The following is an 18,849-nucleotide window of genomic DNA, read 5'->3' as shown; positions in this document are numbered from 1 at the left end:
GCCGGGAAGGCGGAGCGGACGGAAAGGATAGCTACCGCCCCCTGGATCTTGGTGGGATAATGGCAAGTAGAAGTTTTAGAGGCGTCCCTGGAGGTGCTGTATGGTTATTACAGTCGCACGGACCGAGAGAGGATTTCAGGGGAGGGCAATAGAGACGTGATCTGGGCTAGAGGGGCCAGAAATCGGTAGATTGAGCGGCTAGAGAGGCCGGAGGTAAGTGGCTGTAGAAGTCGGGCGGACCCGGAATCCAGAGGAAACGGGACCATGACTTATGCTTATCTCTTCAAGTACATCATCATCGGGGACACAGGTGAGCTGCGGGCGACTGCCCTCACGGCTGGGGCGGGGATCCGAAGCTCACAAACCGGGGCGTGGGGCGGGGCTCATTTAGTGGGCTGGGCGATTAAGTGAAGTGCGGGCGGGGGCGGGGCGGCCGGGGGCGGGGCTCGGAGCTCCCCTTCCCCAGCCCCGGACGGCCTGACTCGAGATTGTTCTTGGGACGCGTGAGTCTTAGAACGTGCGTCTTCCTCTTTTAGGTGTGGGGAAGTCATGTCTCCTCCTGCAGTTTACGGACAAGCGGTTCCAGCCTGTCCACGACCTCACAATAGGTAAGTCCATCTACTTGTCCCAGAAGAGAGAACTGAAACCTGACTAGCTGAAGTGGAAAGTTAGCAGCCTTCAGTGTTCGAAGTAAAAAGTTACGTCTTCCTATTTTTAAGCTAGTCCAGAGTTACGTTAAATTAAGAATGACTAACCAAATGCTGATAAATGGGGAGTAGTGTAATGGGGAGTAAATAATTGAAAGGTGACTTAAGAGATGGGCATGAGGTATGGATTCATTGCTGTAGGATTCCCCCCACAAATATGTTTATGAAGAATTCCACGGAAACTTAACTACTTATTAAAAAACCGACCTTGTTTTGTGATAAACTAGTGCTAACCTCACGTATGTTTTTCAAAGTAATCACCAACATACAGATTTTTGTGTGTTGGAGAGGAAGAAGTAAATTTGAAGAACCATCCCAGACTTAGAGTTAAAAGGTAGGTGAAACTAAAAACTTTTAAACAAAAGAGTGTAGTAGAGTTCCAGAATCACAGTGGTTATCATGGGAAGCGTAAATGTCCGCTGCACATTTGTGTTAAGATAGGGCCCGCTGGCATAATCTACATTAACCCTACCCCAGATGAGGAATATATATGAAACTAACCTTCTTGCCATGCAAATACAGTTTCTGAGTAAAATCCCTAACTCCCGTTTTTATCATATTGCTACTTTTCAAATCCCACCTTATTGACATCTGAAGCTACTTCTGCTCCCAAACGCCCTGTTCAGAGCCAAATAACTCATGGAGTCAGAAAAGGATTTAGAGGATAACATCAACAGGAAAATATCTTTGTATGTTAATATGAAGTGAACAGCCACACTGTAATAGGTGCTAATGATACAGTGCTTAACCAGGCAAACATTGTGCCTGCCCGTAAGTAGTTTATAGTCTTCTGATGTAGGAGGTGGGGCTGGGGACAGATACTGATAAGTAAATTCCTATGGCAAATGGGGAGGAGAATCTGCACTTTGATCTCGAAAGGCTGAAAATGGAATGAACAGAGTTAGCCAGGCAAAGGGCTTGTCAAGATGGAAAAGTGGTCAGAGCAAGAGGGAATATCATTTGCTCAGGAATGACAGAGATCGGGCTATCTTTGGAAAACTGAAAGGAATTTAATATGGCTGCAGCATGAAGTTTAAAGTGGACACTGGCAAAAAATAAAGCTAGAGAATATATTAAAGACCATGTTTTGAAACAGCTGAAGGTAATGACATTTTAAAATGGAGGAATGACGTGATCAGGTTTTTGCTAGAGTCATACGTAGGCTCTGTTTCTTTCCGAATTCAGTCTTGTATACCAAGGTAAGGCAGTTGGATAGAAAATATGTGCAAAATACAAGGATCTCTGAGTGCATAACTGGGGGAAGTTGCATAAAAGTCAAGTTTTATTTTTTAATTCTTCGCCATTGAAATTCCATTCTATTGTACAGAAAGAAAAAAAATCGTGACTTTTTTCAGTAACTATCCTGTGTGTGATGAGACAGTCTAGAGTAGTAGGAAACATTTTTTACATCTTTTTTTTTTTTTATGTTTATTTTTGGGAGACAGAGTGGGGGAGGGGCAGAGAGAGAGGGAGACACAGAATCTGAAGCAGGCTCCAGGCTCTGAGCTGACAGCACAGAGCCGGACACATGGCTTGAACCCATGAAACGTGGGATCGTGACCTGGGCTGAAGTTGGATGCTCAACCGACTGAGTCATGCAGGCGACTCTATATCTTTCTTTTGTTTGCAGCATCTTAGAGTTGAGAGAGATACTCCAGATAGTACTGTGCATGGGGCCAGTGAATAGACACCTATCAGCCTTTTAGCAGATCCTAAATTAGTGCTCTTTCTTACTTGGAAATCAGAATTCTCTAGTAAAGTACTATATAAAAATAGAAAATAGGACAAATTGTCTGACTTACAATCAAGTATTTTCAGTGTGAACGGCCTTCGATTTTAAGTTTTGTTCTGACATTACTTGAAAGAAGATGAATGCTGGGACAACTGGCTCAGTCAGTTAAGTGTCTGACTTCAGCTCAAGTCATGGTTTCACGGTTCGTGAGTTCGAGCCCTGTGTTGGGCTCTGTGCTGACAGCTCAGAGCCTAGAGCCTGCTTCGGATTCTGTGTGTTCCTCTCTCTGCCCCTCCCCCACTTACACTCTCTCAAAAATAAACATCGGGGGAGAAAAAAAAGGTGAATACCAGGTAAGCCAAAACCTTTATCCAGACTGTCGGTTTCTGTACTATGAGGAAAGCTATTTTCTGGTGAACTTTGGGAATTATTGGAGATCTGAAATGTATCACTCTTGAGAACCTATTTCTTAGGTGGGCTCTTTTCTCAAACAAAAAATTACAGAATTGCAAAAATACTGGAAATACTGGACTAGAGAGTGAGAAAATGTTAGGAAATATATATATTTTTAATTTTAACATATTTGTTTTAAAAAGTCGGAAAATTAAACACTACTAATCAAATTTAAGTGTTCATATTACTAAAAATTTATTCACTTTTTCTACTTGACTTCTTAATTAGTGGTATCTCCACATCTGCTTTTTGGTTACATTCCTGAGGTTATTATCATCTGGAACACGGTTTTTAATTCTGAAAGGAAAATGGAAACTCAAGGAACACAAAATTAACTGTAGCAAATAGCGGTAATGGGTTTAGTGGTACTGAGGGCAGACAGAGGATGAGTCACCACACTGGGGAAGAACACGAACCTCTCAATGTGGGTGATGTTCATGAAAATCACATTCTTTCTTTTGCTCTTCACTGACAGGTGTGGAGTTTGGGGCCCGTATGGTCAACATTGATGGAAAACAAATCAAGCTGCAAATCTGGGATACGGTGAGAGAGAACAGGATAACTCAGTCCCTGACTAAGATCCAAACAACAGTAAAGGCTGATGCCCCGGGGCAGAGGACTAGAGAGGGGCTGATGGTGGAGTTGAGAGTAGGGAAAGAGTTTTCACTTTCATTTGTTACAGTTATGAATTCTGAATGCCTGTCTTTGTGTTTTTGTTTTAAATTGCCCAAGTAATGTATTTGTCCTAGTAAAATTAAAAGCTGTAGAGTAAAATGTGAATGTCCCCTTTACACACACAAACCTCTTCTTCCTTCCAATCCTGGTTTCTGCCTAACCAGAATAAACCAGTATGAATGCTTCAGTGCTTGTACTTTCAGACTTGTTCTGTGTGTTCAGATACATAAACATACACAAATCTGTGGTGGTGGTTTTGTTTTTGTTGTACATGCATAGAATCATGGCAAAGTAGACCTAGCTGTGGGAATTAGGTTTTTTGTTTTTTTATTTTTTGGAGAGTGGGGGGAGGGGCAGAGGGAGGGTGGCTCAGAGGGGCAGAGGCGCCTGGGTGGCTTAGTTGGCTAAGTGTCTGACTTCAGCTCAGGTCATGATCTCACAGTTGGTGGATTCAAGCCCCGCATTGGGCTCTGACAGCTCAGAGCCTGGAGCCTGCTTCAGATTCTGTGTCTCCTTCTCTCTCTGCCCCTCACCTACTCTATACTCTGTCTCCATCTCAAAAATAAGTAAACATTGGAGCGCCTGGGTAGCTCAGTCGGTTGAGCATCTGACTTCTGCTCAGGTCGTGATCTCACAGCTCGTGAGTTTGAGCTCCATGTCGGGCTCTGTGCTGACAGCTTGGAGCCTGGAGCCTGCTTCAGATTCTGTGTCACCCTCTCTCTCTGCCCCTAACCCACTCATATTCTGTCTCTGTCTCTCAAAAATAAATAAACATCAAAAAAAATTTTTTAAAAACCCAAACATTAAGAAAAAAAATTAATACATATAACATACAAAGTATATGTTGATCAACACATTATATATCGGGTGAGACTTCTGATCAACAGTAGGTTATTAGCAGTTAAGGTTTGGAGGAGTCAAAGTTGGAGGAATTTTAATTGCATGGGGGTTAGGCTTCCTAACTCCTGCATTGTTCCAGGGTCAACTGTCAGTTAACTTGCTGCTCTAGGCTCTTTATGCAGAGTCCTTTTCTGGTAGTCTCCAAGGTTGTTACCACTTTTGGATGCACTGATTTATTAGGTGCTTTCAACTAGGATGATGTTCTCTCATACATTATTTGGTTGTATTTGCAAGTATTTTAATAACCTTTTGCCTTTCTGAACAGACTTACATCTCCCCTTAGTGGCTTGCCCTAATTATAGGAACATGAATAACTTTACATCTCTATTAGTGGAAGAACTATCCACATAACTCTAAATCTTCCAAACTTGTTTTTTGGCTAGTTTGTCTCTAGTCTTTTCCTCCCAATTAAGCCTAAGAGATATTATTCTATGTTTTTTATTAAGGTTAAGTTCATATATTTCTTAAGCAGCTGTCACTTGTTCTCTGCTTTCTTTTATTGTTGTGACCCAGGGGTTTGTTGTCACTATTAACTGAAACGGGTATGTTGCAACTCTCCTTTTATTATCTCCTGGTTTTTATATTTCCCACAAAGATTTGACCTCCTAAAGAGGCCACAGGACAAATTCTGAGGAGGTCACAAAGAATGAAACCTATAGATGTCAAGACTGGTAGTCCTTTTAACTTAAACCTTTACCATTTCAAGAAATGGATGTTTTCATGCCAGGAGACCCAATAGCTGACAGCGGTATGGTCACGGTTAAGAGAATGTCAAAGTGTTGGCTTGCTGGCTTTTGGTTTTTTTTTGCTTTTTTTTTTCCCTTACCTGGTATAACGTGAGACGTATTGGATCATAAAATAAGAAAGTTGAGAGCCACTGCTCTGTTGACAGGCTCCTCAAGGACCATATGGCCTGATGATGCAACTGGCCTTATTTCTGTTCCCTTTTAATAATTGTTTTGAGATTGAACTAATCTTTGTTGAATCATAAAAAGATACCAGGTTTCAGCATACTGGGGTTTTCTGTTTGAAATTTCTAAGAGATTCTTGCCTATAATGTGATGTGTTTCTTGTCTGCTACTCTGGGTAAGTCTGATCATTTCTCCCTTGTCAGCCCTGATCTTCTCATTGCTTACCCACCTTGGTTTCCCACTTTGTTGACCTCATTCTCTCACTCCCAAAGCCATCCTACATGAAAATATTCAGGGATTACTATGAAGGGTATTTTTTAAAGAGATCAGGTTATCCAGAGTTTTTTGTTGTCACTGTTCTGGTAATTGGTAAGGATTTAGAGAGCCATAGGATTTTTTTTTTTTTTTTTTTTTTTTTTTTGGTAGGCTCTACGCTCAACTTGGAGCTTGAACTCATGACCCTGAGATCAAGAGTTATATGTTACACCAAATAAACCAGCCAGATGCACCTAGAAAACCATATTACTTTTTATCTTCTTTCATTCTGTACATAGAGTTGCCCAAATAACTCATGCTAACTGAAGAGAGACATTGTACTGTAGTTAGTATAAAATACTCGTCAATCCTGAATTCACTTGTATTTTACTTTAGAATGTATTTTGATTTTTAGGAAATGGGCCTATCTGACTTTGTAGGAATTGATACTTCAAACTACAGTTGACCCTTAAACAACATGGGGGTTAGGGGTATTAACCCCCATATAGTCGAAAATCTGTGTATAACTTTTGACCCCTCCCAAAAAAAAAACACTTAAGTACTAAAAACATTTGACCAGAGGCTTACCCATAACGTAAATAGTCAATTAAAACATGCTTTGTGTGTTAGATGTATTATATACTGTTCCTTTTAATAAAGTAAACTAGAGAAAAGAAAATGTTATTAAGAAAATTATAAGGGAGAAAAATGCATTTACAGTGCTGTGCTGGTAAAAAAAAAAATTAATTCTTTGCTGTTCATTGCCCCATCTTAATCCTTTGCTCCTTTAGATGTTTTTAATGGGGTTGGACAAAGAGAACCTCAAACCAATGCAGACAGCCCAAATTGAGCCACTCACTCTTTCTAGCTTATTGTCTCAACAAAGGTTCATAAACTGGACTGAGATGAAAAAGTAAAGGGATATGGTTTTAAACAGCATTTTCTGATGAGCCCCTGGAAGTATTTTTAGCTGCTGAAGTTAAATGCTGCCATGTGCTTCAATTATCACATAGGCCTGCCTCAAGCTTTCCCTTTTAGTTCCTAGAAGGCCACAGGGACGAAGGGGCCTTTCAACAATAGCGGAAGAGGAGAAAAAGTAAGGTAAAATCAAAATGGGAATCAGACAATTTAAGACATAAAACTATTAGGGACTAAATAAAACGTTAAGTGAGCTCTTGCAGAGAAAAAGTATGTTTTACATCTTAAAAGTATTGTTAATATTACCAACAAAACTCTTTAGAATTATTTTTGATTTGGGTGTTCTAACAGGCATACAACTCACTAAAACATTTGTGTGATTCGTGTGAAAACAGAGTCTCTTATTGTGGGAAATGTAACCTTAGAATTAACATACTGGAACTCTCTTCTCAGTTCAAACCCATGTGTTTAGATTGTATGATATAATGGCTAGGAGAGCAAAGTTTTATGCTAGGATGCCCTAACATCCTAAGTTTAAATATGGATTCAGTATTTATAGATTTTATAACTTTTGACCAGTTACCGTTCTGAGCCTGAATTTCCCCGTTTGTATTATTATTAGCATTCCTTGTTATTGTTAGTATACTATGAGAAAGCCATTTTTTCCTCATCTCACATTTTAGTTTTCCCATCTTTAAAATATGAATAGTAGTCTTTCTTCCTAACCTTTATGTAGGGATATGAGGATAAATGATTTCAAGAATGTGAACATTTTCTTTTTTAAGGATTTATTTATTTCAGTAATCTTTACACCCATTATGGGGATTGAACTCACCACCCCAAGATCAAGAGTTGGATGCTCTACTGACTGAGCCAGCCCAAGAATGTGAAGACTTTTCTAATAGGACAGGTTAAATACCAGGATATTATTAATAATAAAATAGTTATTTAAGAGATGCTTTTGCTTTCTCTGAGGGGAAAAAAATACAACTATTCCATCAAGAAAGCAGAAGTACCCAGTATATGGGGGCATTAATAAACAGGTCAATTATAAATATCTTGGCCCCTATTGGAAATGAGATTAGAGTGTGAATGTTGGGTTTTTTAAGGAAAACTGTCCTGGGCCCTAGGTTTCTTTCCCTGTTTCTGATTCTTATTTGCCTTGACAAGATCCCAGCAGGGGATGTCTTGGTAGTCCTGCCTTTAGTAGTGGAACACAAAATGTCAATTAGGATATGCCAAATTTAAGTGCTTTGTATCTGACCACTTTTCTACACTGACCCATTGGAATGAAACTTCCATTAGACAGGGCATTCTAAGGTAAGTTTCTTTTTTACAGATAAAACTTTCTGCAAACAGAAAAGTTAATGTGGTATGTTCAATGTCATGTTGCGATTGAAAATGCTCTTTGAGTTTCTAGTCCTGTTTCCAGTTGTTCTGTCCTATGGGACATTGGAAAATGTATGGGAATGTTTTTTGACGGTCATACTGACCATGGGGTGTTACTGGCATTGAGTGACTGGGAGCCAGGGAAGCTAAACATTCTTTTTTGATGGACAGTGTCACAGGAACAATTGACCCACCCCTAATGTCAACTGCGTTTTCATTGAAAAATGTTAATTTCCCACCTGGACATCCCTCTGGGAAGTCAGGTTTCCTTTCTCTACCTCTCTTAAGAGAAGTTGTTTTAAAAAAAATTTTTTTTTAATGTTTATTTATTTTTGAGAGAGAGAGAGAGAGAGCACAAGTGGGGGAGGGGCAGAGAAAGAGAGAGAGGGAGACACAGAATCCAAAGCAGGCTCCAGGCTCTGAGCTGTCAGCACAGAGCCCGGTGCAGGGCTTGAATTCACAAACCATTAGATCATGACCTGCGATCATGACACTTAACCGACTGAGCCACCCAGGCGCCCTAAGAGAAGTTCTTTCTTAAAATTTAGTCCTTTGTGGTTGACTGGCATGGGATCAAGTAATTTCTCTGGAAATAACCTGATTTTGTTGGGATTTTTTTTGTTGCCGTGTTGGTGGGAAAGGCCGGGCAAGAATCCTTCCGTTCCATCACCCGTTCCTACTACAGGGGCGCAGCTGGAGCCCTGCTAGTGTATGATATCACACGGTGAGTCAGGTCAAGTGGGCGGGAGGGAGACTTTCCCTGATGGCCTCGAAATCTTTTTCTTCTGTATAGACTGATTCTGTTAAGAATGCTAAAGAGGAATGGCTTTTCTAGTATTTTTCTTTACACATGTATTTCCCTCTTTTGCCAAGCGTTTCGGAATTACTTTGGCATTTTGAAATGGGCCTGTGACTTTCTAAACTTTTCTGCTGTAGGCGTGAAACCTTCAACCACCTGACCTCCTGGTTAGAGGATGCCCGGCAACACTCCAGCTCCAACATGGTTATCATGCTGATTGGGAATAAAAGGTGAAATTTTATTTGTAGAAATAATGAGCAGAAGTCATATAAGTGCTCTGTGGATATTAAATCAGTTGGTCCCTAAACTTTTTTGGTTTGTAGCACTCTTAGTAAAAAAAAAAAAAAAAAATTATTGTAAAATGTACATAATGTAGAATTTACTGTTTTAACCATTTTTAAGTATACAGTTTTGTGGCATTAAGCATATTCACATTGTTTTGTAGCCATCACCACCATTTGAGTCCAGAACCTTTCATCTTCCCATCTGAAACCCTGTACGCGTTAAATGCTAACTGCATTCTCCATCTCACCAGGCCCTGGCAATCACCATTCTGCTTTCTGTCTCCATGAATTTGACTACTCTAGGCATCTCATTTCTGTGGAATCATAATATTTGTCCTTTTGTGACTGGCATATTTCATTTACCATGATGACCTCAAGGTTCATTCATAATGTAGCATGTGTCAGAATTTCCTTCCTTTTTTTTCCTCTTTTAATTTTATTTATCTTGAGAGAGGGAGAGAGTGGGGGAGAGGCAGAGTGGGGGAGAGGCAGAGAGAGAGGGAGAGAGAGAGAATCCCAGGCAGCTGTCTGCAACTGTCAGTGCAGGGCCCAACGTGGAGGGAACTCGTGAACTGTGAGATCATGACCTGAGCCGAAATTGGACGCTTAACCAACTGAGCCACCCGGGTGCCCCCCTCCTTCTTAAGGATGAATGGTACTCTTTTGTGTGTTAACTCGCCCCATTTTGTTATTTAGGTGTTAGTAGACACTGGGGTTGCTTCTGTCTTGGCTATTGTGAATAATGCTGCCGTCATGATCAGTATACACATACCTGTTTGGGTCCCTGCTTTCATTTCTTTGAATTACAGAAGTGGAATTGCTGGATCTTATCAAAATTACAGGTTTACTTTTTTGAGGCACTGCCATACTGTTTTTCCTACTTGCTGTACAATTTTATATTCCTACCAGCCACACCCTAGGGTTCCAATTTCTCCACAGCCTCAGCAACACTTTTTATTCTGAGTAAGTTTTCTGTGGCACCCATAGGCCAAAAGAAATGCCCAACGGTTTTGTTATTAAACACATGTAAGCAACATAAGTCTTTTTGTCATTATGACGTGGTGACTTTGAAAATGGAAAACATGAAAGAAAAAATTTTAATTTCATCCTTAAATGTCCGTAATTACTTACCAATGACTTGGGTGTGCCTGTCAGGACTGTACAACTTCTCAAAGTTGGAATCAAGATTGGTCATTGCCACTCTCATTTTCTGTTCCAAATTGATTTTGTACTTTTTATCACAGCAGCTGCCAAAAACTGAGGTTATACAAACACAGGCAAATGTTGAACGGGATCTATTGTGATGTGACAGCGACATCGCAAACTGTCTTAGGCTTGTAATTCATGTGGTGTTCTGACGGCAAGTGTTAACTGTTTCCCAAGAAAATTTATTTGCTTCTTTAAGTTGTTTATTTTTGAGAAAGAGAGAGAGCATGAGCAGGGGAGGGGCGGTGGAGGGAGAAGATCCAAAGCAGGCTCTGCGCTGACAGCAGAGAGCCTGATGTGGGGCTCCAACTCAAAACTTGAGATCAGGACCTGAGCCGAAGTCAGATGCTTACCAACCCAGGTGCCCCACCCTTGAAAATTCAAAGTATCCTGTGGCACCCTTATGAGTTCATAGTAATGCCTAGAGTGCAGCATTTGAGAACTGTGGCCACAGACTAATTGTGCTAATTTATTGGAACTATGTTTTAGATGTCTATTCGCCAGACCCTGAGTGTATAAGGTGAGAAAAAAGAGAGTCACGCCAGTGGCCTTTTGGAGCTTATAGTCTAGTGGAGACATAAATATTAAATATAGAAGGATTTGTATCTAATTACAAATTGTGAGAAATGCAGTGAAGGAAGAAAAAGGTGCTATAGAAGAGAATGACAGGGTACCTATTTTTAATTAAGGGTGACAGTTAAGCCAGAATCTGAAGAACAGGTAAGAGTTCAGTGGGCAAAGTTTAAAAAAAGAAAAAGGTATCAGGGAGAACAAACTTAAAGCCTTGAACTGGGAAGAACCTTAGCAAGGTTATGGTATTGAAAGAAGTTAGGTATTGAAAGAAGTTAAGCGTCCAACTTCGGCTCAGGTCATGAGCTCATAGTTCGTGGTTTTGGGCTCCACATCGGGCTCTGTGCTGACAGCTCGGAGCCTGGAGCCTGTTTCAGACTCTGTGTCTCCCTCTTTCTCTGCCCCTCCCCACTCCCTTCTGTCTGTCTCTCTCTCAAAAATAAACATTAAAAATAAAAAAAAAGTATGGTTGGGGTTAATCGGGGAATGTTGCAAGGTGGGATTGGGAAGGTAGGCAGGAGCCAGGTCTCGTAGCTCTTTCAGGCCTTAGGAAGAAGTGTGGATTTTATTCTAAACACAGTAGGAAGCTTTTAAGAGTTGTCAGCAGAGATGTGGCTTGATTAGATTTTAAAAGCTCCCTCGAGGGGTTGAAGTGGGAGGTCAGTTTCAGTAGTCCAAATGAGAATGGTGGCGGGAACTCAGGTGGTGACACCAGGATGGCGTTAAGGTACAGTTTGGAAGTTCCTCACTTTGGGAAGGATTGGGTATTTGGAGTGAAGAAGGAAAAGCTGTTAAAATAATGTCTTGTGGGGTGCCCAGGTAGCTCAGTCAGCTAAGTCTCTGACTCTTGATTTCGGCTCAGGTCATGATCTCATGGTTGGTGGGATCGAGCCCCTCATTCAGGCTCCTCGCTGACGGCGGGGAGCCTGCTTGGGATTCTCTCTCTCTCCCTCTCTGTCTCTCCATTTCTCTCTACCCCTCCCCTGCTCTTGTGGGCGCGTGCTCTATCTCAAAATAAATAAGAATTAAAAAATAATAACATCTTGGTTTTAGCTTGTGCCCTGTATGGAGATGTGGAAGCCTGGGGCGGAAGCAGTTTGGGAAAAAAGAGGGAAAAGATCAAGTTCTATTTTGATTTATGTTTGAGGTGCCTTTTACACATCAGACTGGAAACGAAGAACTGACAAGTGGATAACAGGTCTGGAGCTTAGAGGGGTGTCTGGGCTAGAGGTGGACGTTTAGATGGATAGTTCTTCCCTGGTCTTCACACAGCTGGTGAATGATAAATACGCAGTTGGTAGATTTGTTGTTCTTCACTGGACTTACTCCTTGATTTCTTTTCATGGTTGGAAAACTGGAAACCTCCGAAATGCAAATTTCCAGTTAGAAAAATGACAGTCACACAACCCGTCCTTACCTTTGTCTGCAGCCTTTTGTCCTGTCTTGTCAGAAGGTCTTTCCATGCCACTTAATTGCTTTTCTCAGTCCATGGCTCCACCTTCTTCCCCCTCATATCACCTAATTTTATACATCTCATTTTTCTCTGAATCTTTTATTTTTGTGGTGGTAAACTGCTATTACATATGTTAACAGTGAGACTAGTGAGAATTAAGGCAACTGTGTTCTTACTCCTGACACACTTTATTCTTGTGGGTTGATTCTAGTAAAAGAAAAAGACACTGCTATGGGATGGACATCTGTAACTTTACTTTCTAACAACTGCAAGTCCCTTTTCATCTTCTTCCCTTGGCTCTCACTGGATCTCATTCCAAAAAGAAGCATAGGGCACAGGAAGCCTTGAGGAACTATAGGGCTTCCCCTATCCATTTGTAAACCTTTTTCTCTATAATAGAGTAAGGTATTAGTCTCAACCTTACAGTAGCTGTCATGAATTTGAAGAACCATTTTCCAGGAGGCTACAGAAATCATTAACCCCGTACAAGAGAATGTCCTATAGGATATGCGTTCGTGACGTATTAACTGGTGGTTGAAGGATTCTAACTAGGATTCTTTTAAAATAAGAGTTTCTTCTTTCACTTGGATCTTTTTTGAGTTTTCTCCTCAACTTCTTGCAGTGACTTAGAGTCCCGTAGGGATGTGAAGAGAGAAGAAGGAGAGGCCTTTGCCCGGGAGCATGGACTTATCTTCATGGAAACTTCAGCCAAAACAGCCTGCAATGTTGAAGAGGTACTGCTTGGGGAAAAGTAGGGAAGACTTTTCAGAGATGACACCGTATCTTTATCCTTTTATTCAGAATTCTCTTTTAGAAGACATAAGTAAAGGAAGGATGTCTTGTGGTCACAGTGATCATTTATCTCCCTTTAAGGGAATTGTTGCATTTTTTGGGGCTTGATTCCTACGGTTTAACTTTTGCCTTGGGTAACATTAATAAGTGGATTAGATTCCACATTACTTGTAAATATTTTAGTTGGAGGGTCTAATGGGTTCTATTGTAGTTATTCTGAAGCCTGCTACTGACTATCTTCAGTAACTAATTGAGAACAGAGCATGTTTTATTTGGAGAAGGTGCCAATCTAGGAACATCTTGGGTTAGTATCAAAATACCATATATTCAGTCCCTTTTTTCATTTTGAAATCGAGACTTTGGGGGACCTTCTGTATTTTTACTCTGGTCTCTTAATGGTTCCTAATTCACCTTAGAAATCCAAATAGGAATAATACTTGCATTTGTTTTTCTTAATTTTCTACCTAAACTTGACCCTAATAATACGATTTATGTTTCCTTTAGGCCTTCATTAACACAGCCAAAGAAATATATAGGAAGATCCAGCAGGGTTTATTTGATGTTCACAATGAGGTGAGAATGGGTGGGGAACCGACAGTTAACTTTGCTTTCTGTTGAAGAGGACAAGAAACCCCCCTAGAATGTAAGCATTTCCTTTCTAACATCATGCTATTTGAAGCTATGTCAGTTCATACTTTATCTTTTTTATATATGGACACAAAAACCTGTCATCATTTTCTCTTTTTTAAAGAGGTTATTAGTTGGCAATCTAAAAGGTTATACTATGGTACAGGAGGTTTTCTTTGCAACCTCAGTTTTTAGCATCCTAGAGTTTAGGGGTGGTGTAATTCCTAACTGCTCAACAGAGCCATTTCTATAAAGCAAATTCTGGGGCAAAACAAAAAGAATTCTATGCTAACATCACTCTTTGCCTCTTCCTACTCTTACCTGATCTCATCCTGATTCTGCACATGGCTGTGAAACCCAAGTAGAACAGTCTCCTTAAAAATGGGCACAAGGGTCACTTGTTACCTGAGCTGGTCATCACATCTTTATTGTTGACAGTTATTGTTCCACAACAGTCTGCCTAGGGCATATGGTTAACAGCTAAAGCCATATCTGCTTCTAGAAAATGTCATTAATTATTTTTCTTTTTGTGCCTCTTCTTTCTCCCATTTACTTTATTATTATTTTTTTTTGTTTCAAGTTTTTATTGAAAGTCGAATTAACATACAGTGTAATATTGGTTTCAAGAGTAGAATTTAGTGATTCCTCACTTACATACAACACCCAGTGCTCATCAAAACAAGGTGCCCTCCTTAATGCCCATCACCCATTTAGCTCAGCCCCCCCACCCACCTTTCTCTCCAATGTACTTTAGCACTGAGGTGGGAACTCTTGCCTCTTTTCTTTTCCAGGCAAATGGCATCAAGATTGGTCCTCAGCAGTGTATTTCAACGTCAGTGGGACCCAGCGCCTCCCAGCGGAGCTCTAGTGAAATAGGGTCCAACTCTGGCTGCTGCTGAATATCTGGCCTGGACTCTTTTTTTCCTTCCTGGAACAGCTTCAGATCAATAGGCTTTAAAGAAAGAGGTCTTAACTTGCTTTGGCTGAGAAAAGCCTCTTTTCAAGGTGTGATGTTTTGCCTTCCCACTTTAAGACCAGGGAAGAATTTGGGCCCTTACTGACCTGTCCTTCTTCAGGGACGTGAGCATTCCCTATAGATTAGGGCTCTTCTCATCCTCCTATTTTAATTTCTAAAATCTTAGGATCAGAGTCGATTGTCATGGTAGCTGAAAAATAAATTCTTTTGTAAGCATATACAATTTGCTCCCCACCAAGAATTAGTAACAAGGGTTGAAGACATTCTGCTTGAGCACTTGATTTTCCTGGGATCTGACTGGCTGACCTTTGGATGGTGGATCCTCTATCTAGGAATTTTATTGATTGTTTGTACTTGCCACTTTGTCTAAGAGTTCTTGTAGAGGGCACTTCCTTCTGCTTGAACTGCTCAAGGATGCTGAATACTTCACCATCCCATTGCTAGTTTCTCTGTCTCGGAGTTAACTACAAAACTTTGGGGAGAGCAGTGGAGTTGCTCCTGGACCTGTGGCTACTTATTATTATTACCTAAAGAAAACCTCTTTCCCCATTTGTTTTGTTTTAGGGACCGGACCTAACACTACAGTGTCTTTCACCAAATTAAACCCTTACTGTTTCATCACACTTCTTAATGAGACCTGTTTAGACTTTCTACTCTAATCAAGCTAATCTGCTTACTGGACATGACATATATACTTCCACTTATATGCCTTTGCACATGCCCTACTCTCTGCTAACATACTCAGTCCAAAAATTTTTCCTTCAGAAAGCCTTCTTTGGCCTAGGGACTTCTAAATGATTATTGACGCAGTACCCTATGAGCTTTTGTATGTTGTTTACTCATTTGTATATTTATTTATATTTATGTTACTTTGTAAATTTGTTTTGTAGTTGTTTTCTGTGTGGAATCTGTCTCCTATGTAGGTTGTAAGCTCCCTGAGAGCAGGAACCATGTTATCCCTTTACTTTTGTAAACCACACCCTCCACTATTCCTTCACAATGCCTAGTGCTATTCATTATGTGATCATTGGATTTGACTGACATACTTAAAGAGTTGGAACAGGTTTATTGTAGACTGCAGAGGAAACAAAAGGTCTTACAGTATCTTTCTTAACTATCTCAGTCTCTTCTGGTCTGCCCACCCTGGATTCCATATTGTTCTTCCTGCTTGTCTCTTTCTCCCTTTGCCTCCATTCTATGCAGCATATAGTAAGGCTGTCTGCTTCCACGCAGTCAAATAAGTGGGTACTTCTCTAGCCATTTTTCTTTTCAAGGGCGTATAATACTAAGCTAATCTGCCTTTGCTTCACTCATCAAGCAGCCTTCTGGGTCAGTTTTTGTATCTTTTGCCTTGATGTCCCATTCTCTTCCACAGCACTAGGGTCTCATGAATTTTTCTAATTTTTTTTGTTGTTGACGAATTGTTTCATTATTAAATATATGCATGTATCCAACTGCTCATATTTCATGTGTTCTTTCTGATTTTATCCCAGACATACATAGATACTCTCCTTCTAGGAAATTGTGTCAAAAGTATTGGAAGAAGCCTCCGTGAGATATACTTTTTATTTCTTTTTTTTTTTAGTTTAAGTTCCAGTTAATCAGTGTAAATTAGTTTCAGTGTGCAGTATAATGATTGAACACTTCCATATATGACCTGGTGCTCCTCACAACTTGCAGATACATTCATTTTATACTGTATTTTGCCCCCAGTGGTAGTAATAATAGTTAACACTACACCTCAGGAAGTTTGAAGACTTTTGACATTTGGGGTAATCTTTTTTTTTTTTTTAAGTTTACTTATTTATTTTGAGAGAAAGTGCCAGTGTGGGAGGGGTGGAGAGGGAGAGGGAGAATCCCAAGCAAGCTCCTGTGCTGTCAGCGTGAAGCCTGAAAGAGGGGCTCAATCCCACCAACCGTGGGATCATGACCTGACCTGATACCAAGAGTCTGAGGCTTACCAACTGAGACACCCAAGTGCCCCTAGGGTAGTGCTTTGCTTATGCTTTTGTTTTGTTTTTAATCCTACCTTGTTCCAAAGGGATTTGAGGCTGTTGAGTTTGAGGCTAGCCAGTCCCCTCACAGTTGAGACAAAACTAAAACCGTGTAGTTTCTGTACAGGAGTTTTTCTTTAGCAGCCAAAAAAAAATCTTCAGTGACTGGGAGGCATCAGAGCATTGGTCAAAGAGCATTCTGTCTAGATCTGTTGCTTTCAGAGTCATCAAAGCATACCATTTTGTTAGTTTGGAGGTGTTTTTTGTTTTTTGTTTTTTTTGAGAGCATGAGCTGGGGAGAGGGACAGAAGAAGAGAGAATTTTTTTTTAATGTATGTTTATTTTTTAATGTTTATTCATTTTTGAGAGACAGTGTGAATGGGGCAGGGGCAGAGAGAGAGGGAGACACAGAATCCAAAGCAGGCTCCAGGATCTGAGGTGTCAGCACAGAGTCTGATGCCGGGCTCGAACCCACGAACCGTGAGATCAGGACCTGAGCCAAAGTCGGACGCTCAATAGACTGAGCCACCCAGGTGTCCCAGAGAGAGAGAGAGAGAGAGAGAGAGAGAGAATCTTAAGCAGGCTCAATACTCAGCACAGAGCCTGACACAGGGCTTGATCCCATGACTCTGGGATCTTGACCTGAGTCTCCCATGACTCTGGGATCCTGACCCGAGTGTATATCAAGAGTCACGTGCTCAACTGACTGAGCTGCCCAGGCTCCCTTGGAGCATATCTTTTTAGTTTGAAATCCCACATCCTATTCTGTTATTAAAACCACATGGTTGGGCGGGGTGGAGGGGCGGTGTGCCTGGCTGGTTCAGTGGGAAGAGCATGGGACTCTTGATCTTGGGGTTGTGAGTTCAAGTCCCATGTTGGGTAAAGAGATTACTAAAAAAAAATGAACTTAAGGGGCACCTGGGTGGCTCAGTCGGTTAAGCGTCCGACTTCAGCTCAGGTCATGATCTCATGGTTCGTGGGTTTGAGCCCCGCATCGTGCTCTGTACTGACAGCTCAGAGCCTGGAGCCTGCCTCTGATTCTGTGTCTCCCTCTCTCTCTGCCCTTCCCCTGCTCATGCTGTCTCTCTCTATCTCTCAAAAATAAATAAATGTAAAAAAAATTTTTTTTAAATGAATTTAACCCACTCATAATCTTGTATACTTAGATATTTCACCAATGTAAGGAAAGCATGAGAAAACTACTTGGGCAATGTATTGATCATTGCTGATGTTCAGAGTGAAATGGTCTTGAAGAATTAAAGGAAGTAGATTCCCCAGCCCACACCACCCCCAATGCAAAGAATAGTAGTTAAGAGATAATAAGGGTGTTTGGTTCCTAAAGGCCAGCACCAGAGACACCTTTCTGACTCAGACGGTAGAGGAAGGGACTCTATCTAGAGGTTCTGAGTTCAAGCCCCCACCTTGAGGATAGAGCCTACTTAAAAAGTAAAAAGGGCAGGACCATGGTTAATGTTATTGCAAGCAGTAAATCAAACTACTAGATCATTGCAGATAGTAGAAATTAGTAGAGCGGGCACACCCGTTCCTTTCCATGCCTGTAACTAGTTTGATAGGTTTATTTTGTACCAAATAAGCAGAAGGAACCTATTCGTTTTTATTCCAGAAACATAAAAATTAAGATCATTGCTGTATATGCATTTACAGATGCACACCAATGGCATGGCTGGTATATTGTTTTGGTAAATTCTAATACCTCAAATTGATAATGATAATGGCAGTAAGTAGCCAAGGGGAAATTTGGCTAATGGATTTTGCTCAATATACAGGGAAATGTTTTTGGCCAAGTCTTACCACTCCTGTGGCAAAAAGTATTGCTTTGATTCCTTACTGACCCTGAGTGCCTACTATGTTTGACTATGCAAATATATTATTCCCTGAGAAATTCCTTTTTATGATCTGGAAGGATTCACTTCACTCAATTTCAAAAAGCAAAGCCTTCCTGTAGCAAGTTGTAATAGAGATTTAGACTAGGAAACACGGAAGTGTAAGGCCGTCCTCACTAATGGCCTTCCTCACACATAATCTCTTCTGGAAGACCTCTATCATGTGTTCTACTCATATTCACACATTGTTTGAGTCTAGTGATGAATTTGGGGCCCTTAAAAAAAAATTCCTAAATCCTGTTCATTTATAAGAAACTCCCAGTCCCGGATACTGTCAAACTCAAACTGGAAAACTTGTAAGTGA

The 18,849-nt window shown here is 40.7% G+C and overlaps 1 protein-coding gene across 2 annotated transcripts; it reads left to right on the top strand.

The window, feature by feature from the left end:
* The first annotated feature begins 42 nt into the window (after nucleotides 1-42).
* Nucleotides 43-16,110, top strand: RAB2B (RAB2B, member RAS oncogene family). 2 transcript variants are annotated; one of them, XM_030318658.2, is made up of 8 exons: nucleotides 43-310; nucleotides 537-608; nucleotides 3,368-3,435; nucleotides 8,582-8,664; nucleotides 8,877-8,969; nucleotides 12,875-12,986; nucleotides 13,549-13,617; nucleotides 14,463-16,110. In XM_030318658.2, the coding sequence occupies exons 1-8, from the start codon at nucleotides 265-267 to the stop codon at nucleotides 14,568-14,570; spliced, it is 651 nt and encodes a 216-aa protein (XP_030174518.1). In that variant the 5' UTR covers nucleotides 43-264; the 3' UTR covers nucleotides 14,571-16,110. The 2 variants fall into 2 exon arrangements, with proteins under 2 accessions (XP_030174518.1, XP_030174519.1); XM_030318659.1 differs by lacking the exons at nucleotides 43-310; nucleotides 537-608 and adding an exon at nucleotides 682-1,041.
* The last annotated feature ends 2,739 nt before the right edge of the window (nucleotides 16,111-18,849 follow it).

This window comes from Lynx canadensis, chromosome B3, assembly GCF_007474595.2.
Source record: "Lynx canadensis isolate LIC74 chromosome B3, mLynCan4.pri.v2, whole genome shotgun sequence".
Lineage (NCBI taxonomy): Eukaryota > Metazoa > Chordata > Mammalia > Carnivora > Felidae > Lynx > Lynx canadensis.
Note: the sequence above shows the minus strand (reverse complement) of the source record. Positions and strands in the feature narration are given on the sequence as shown.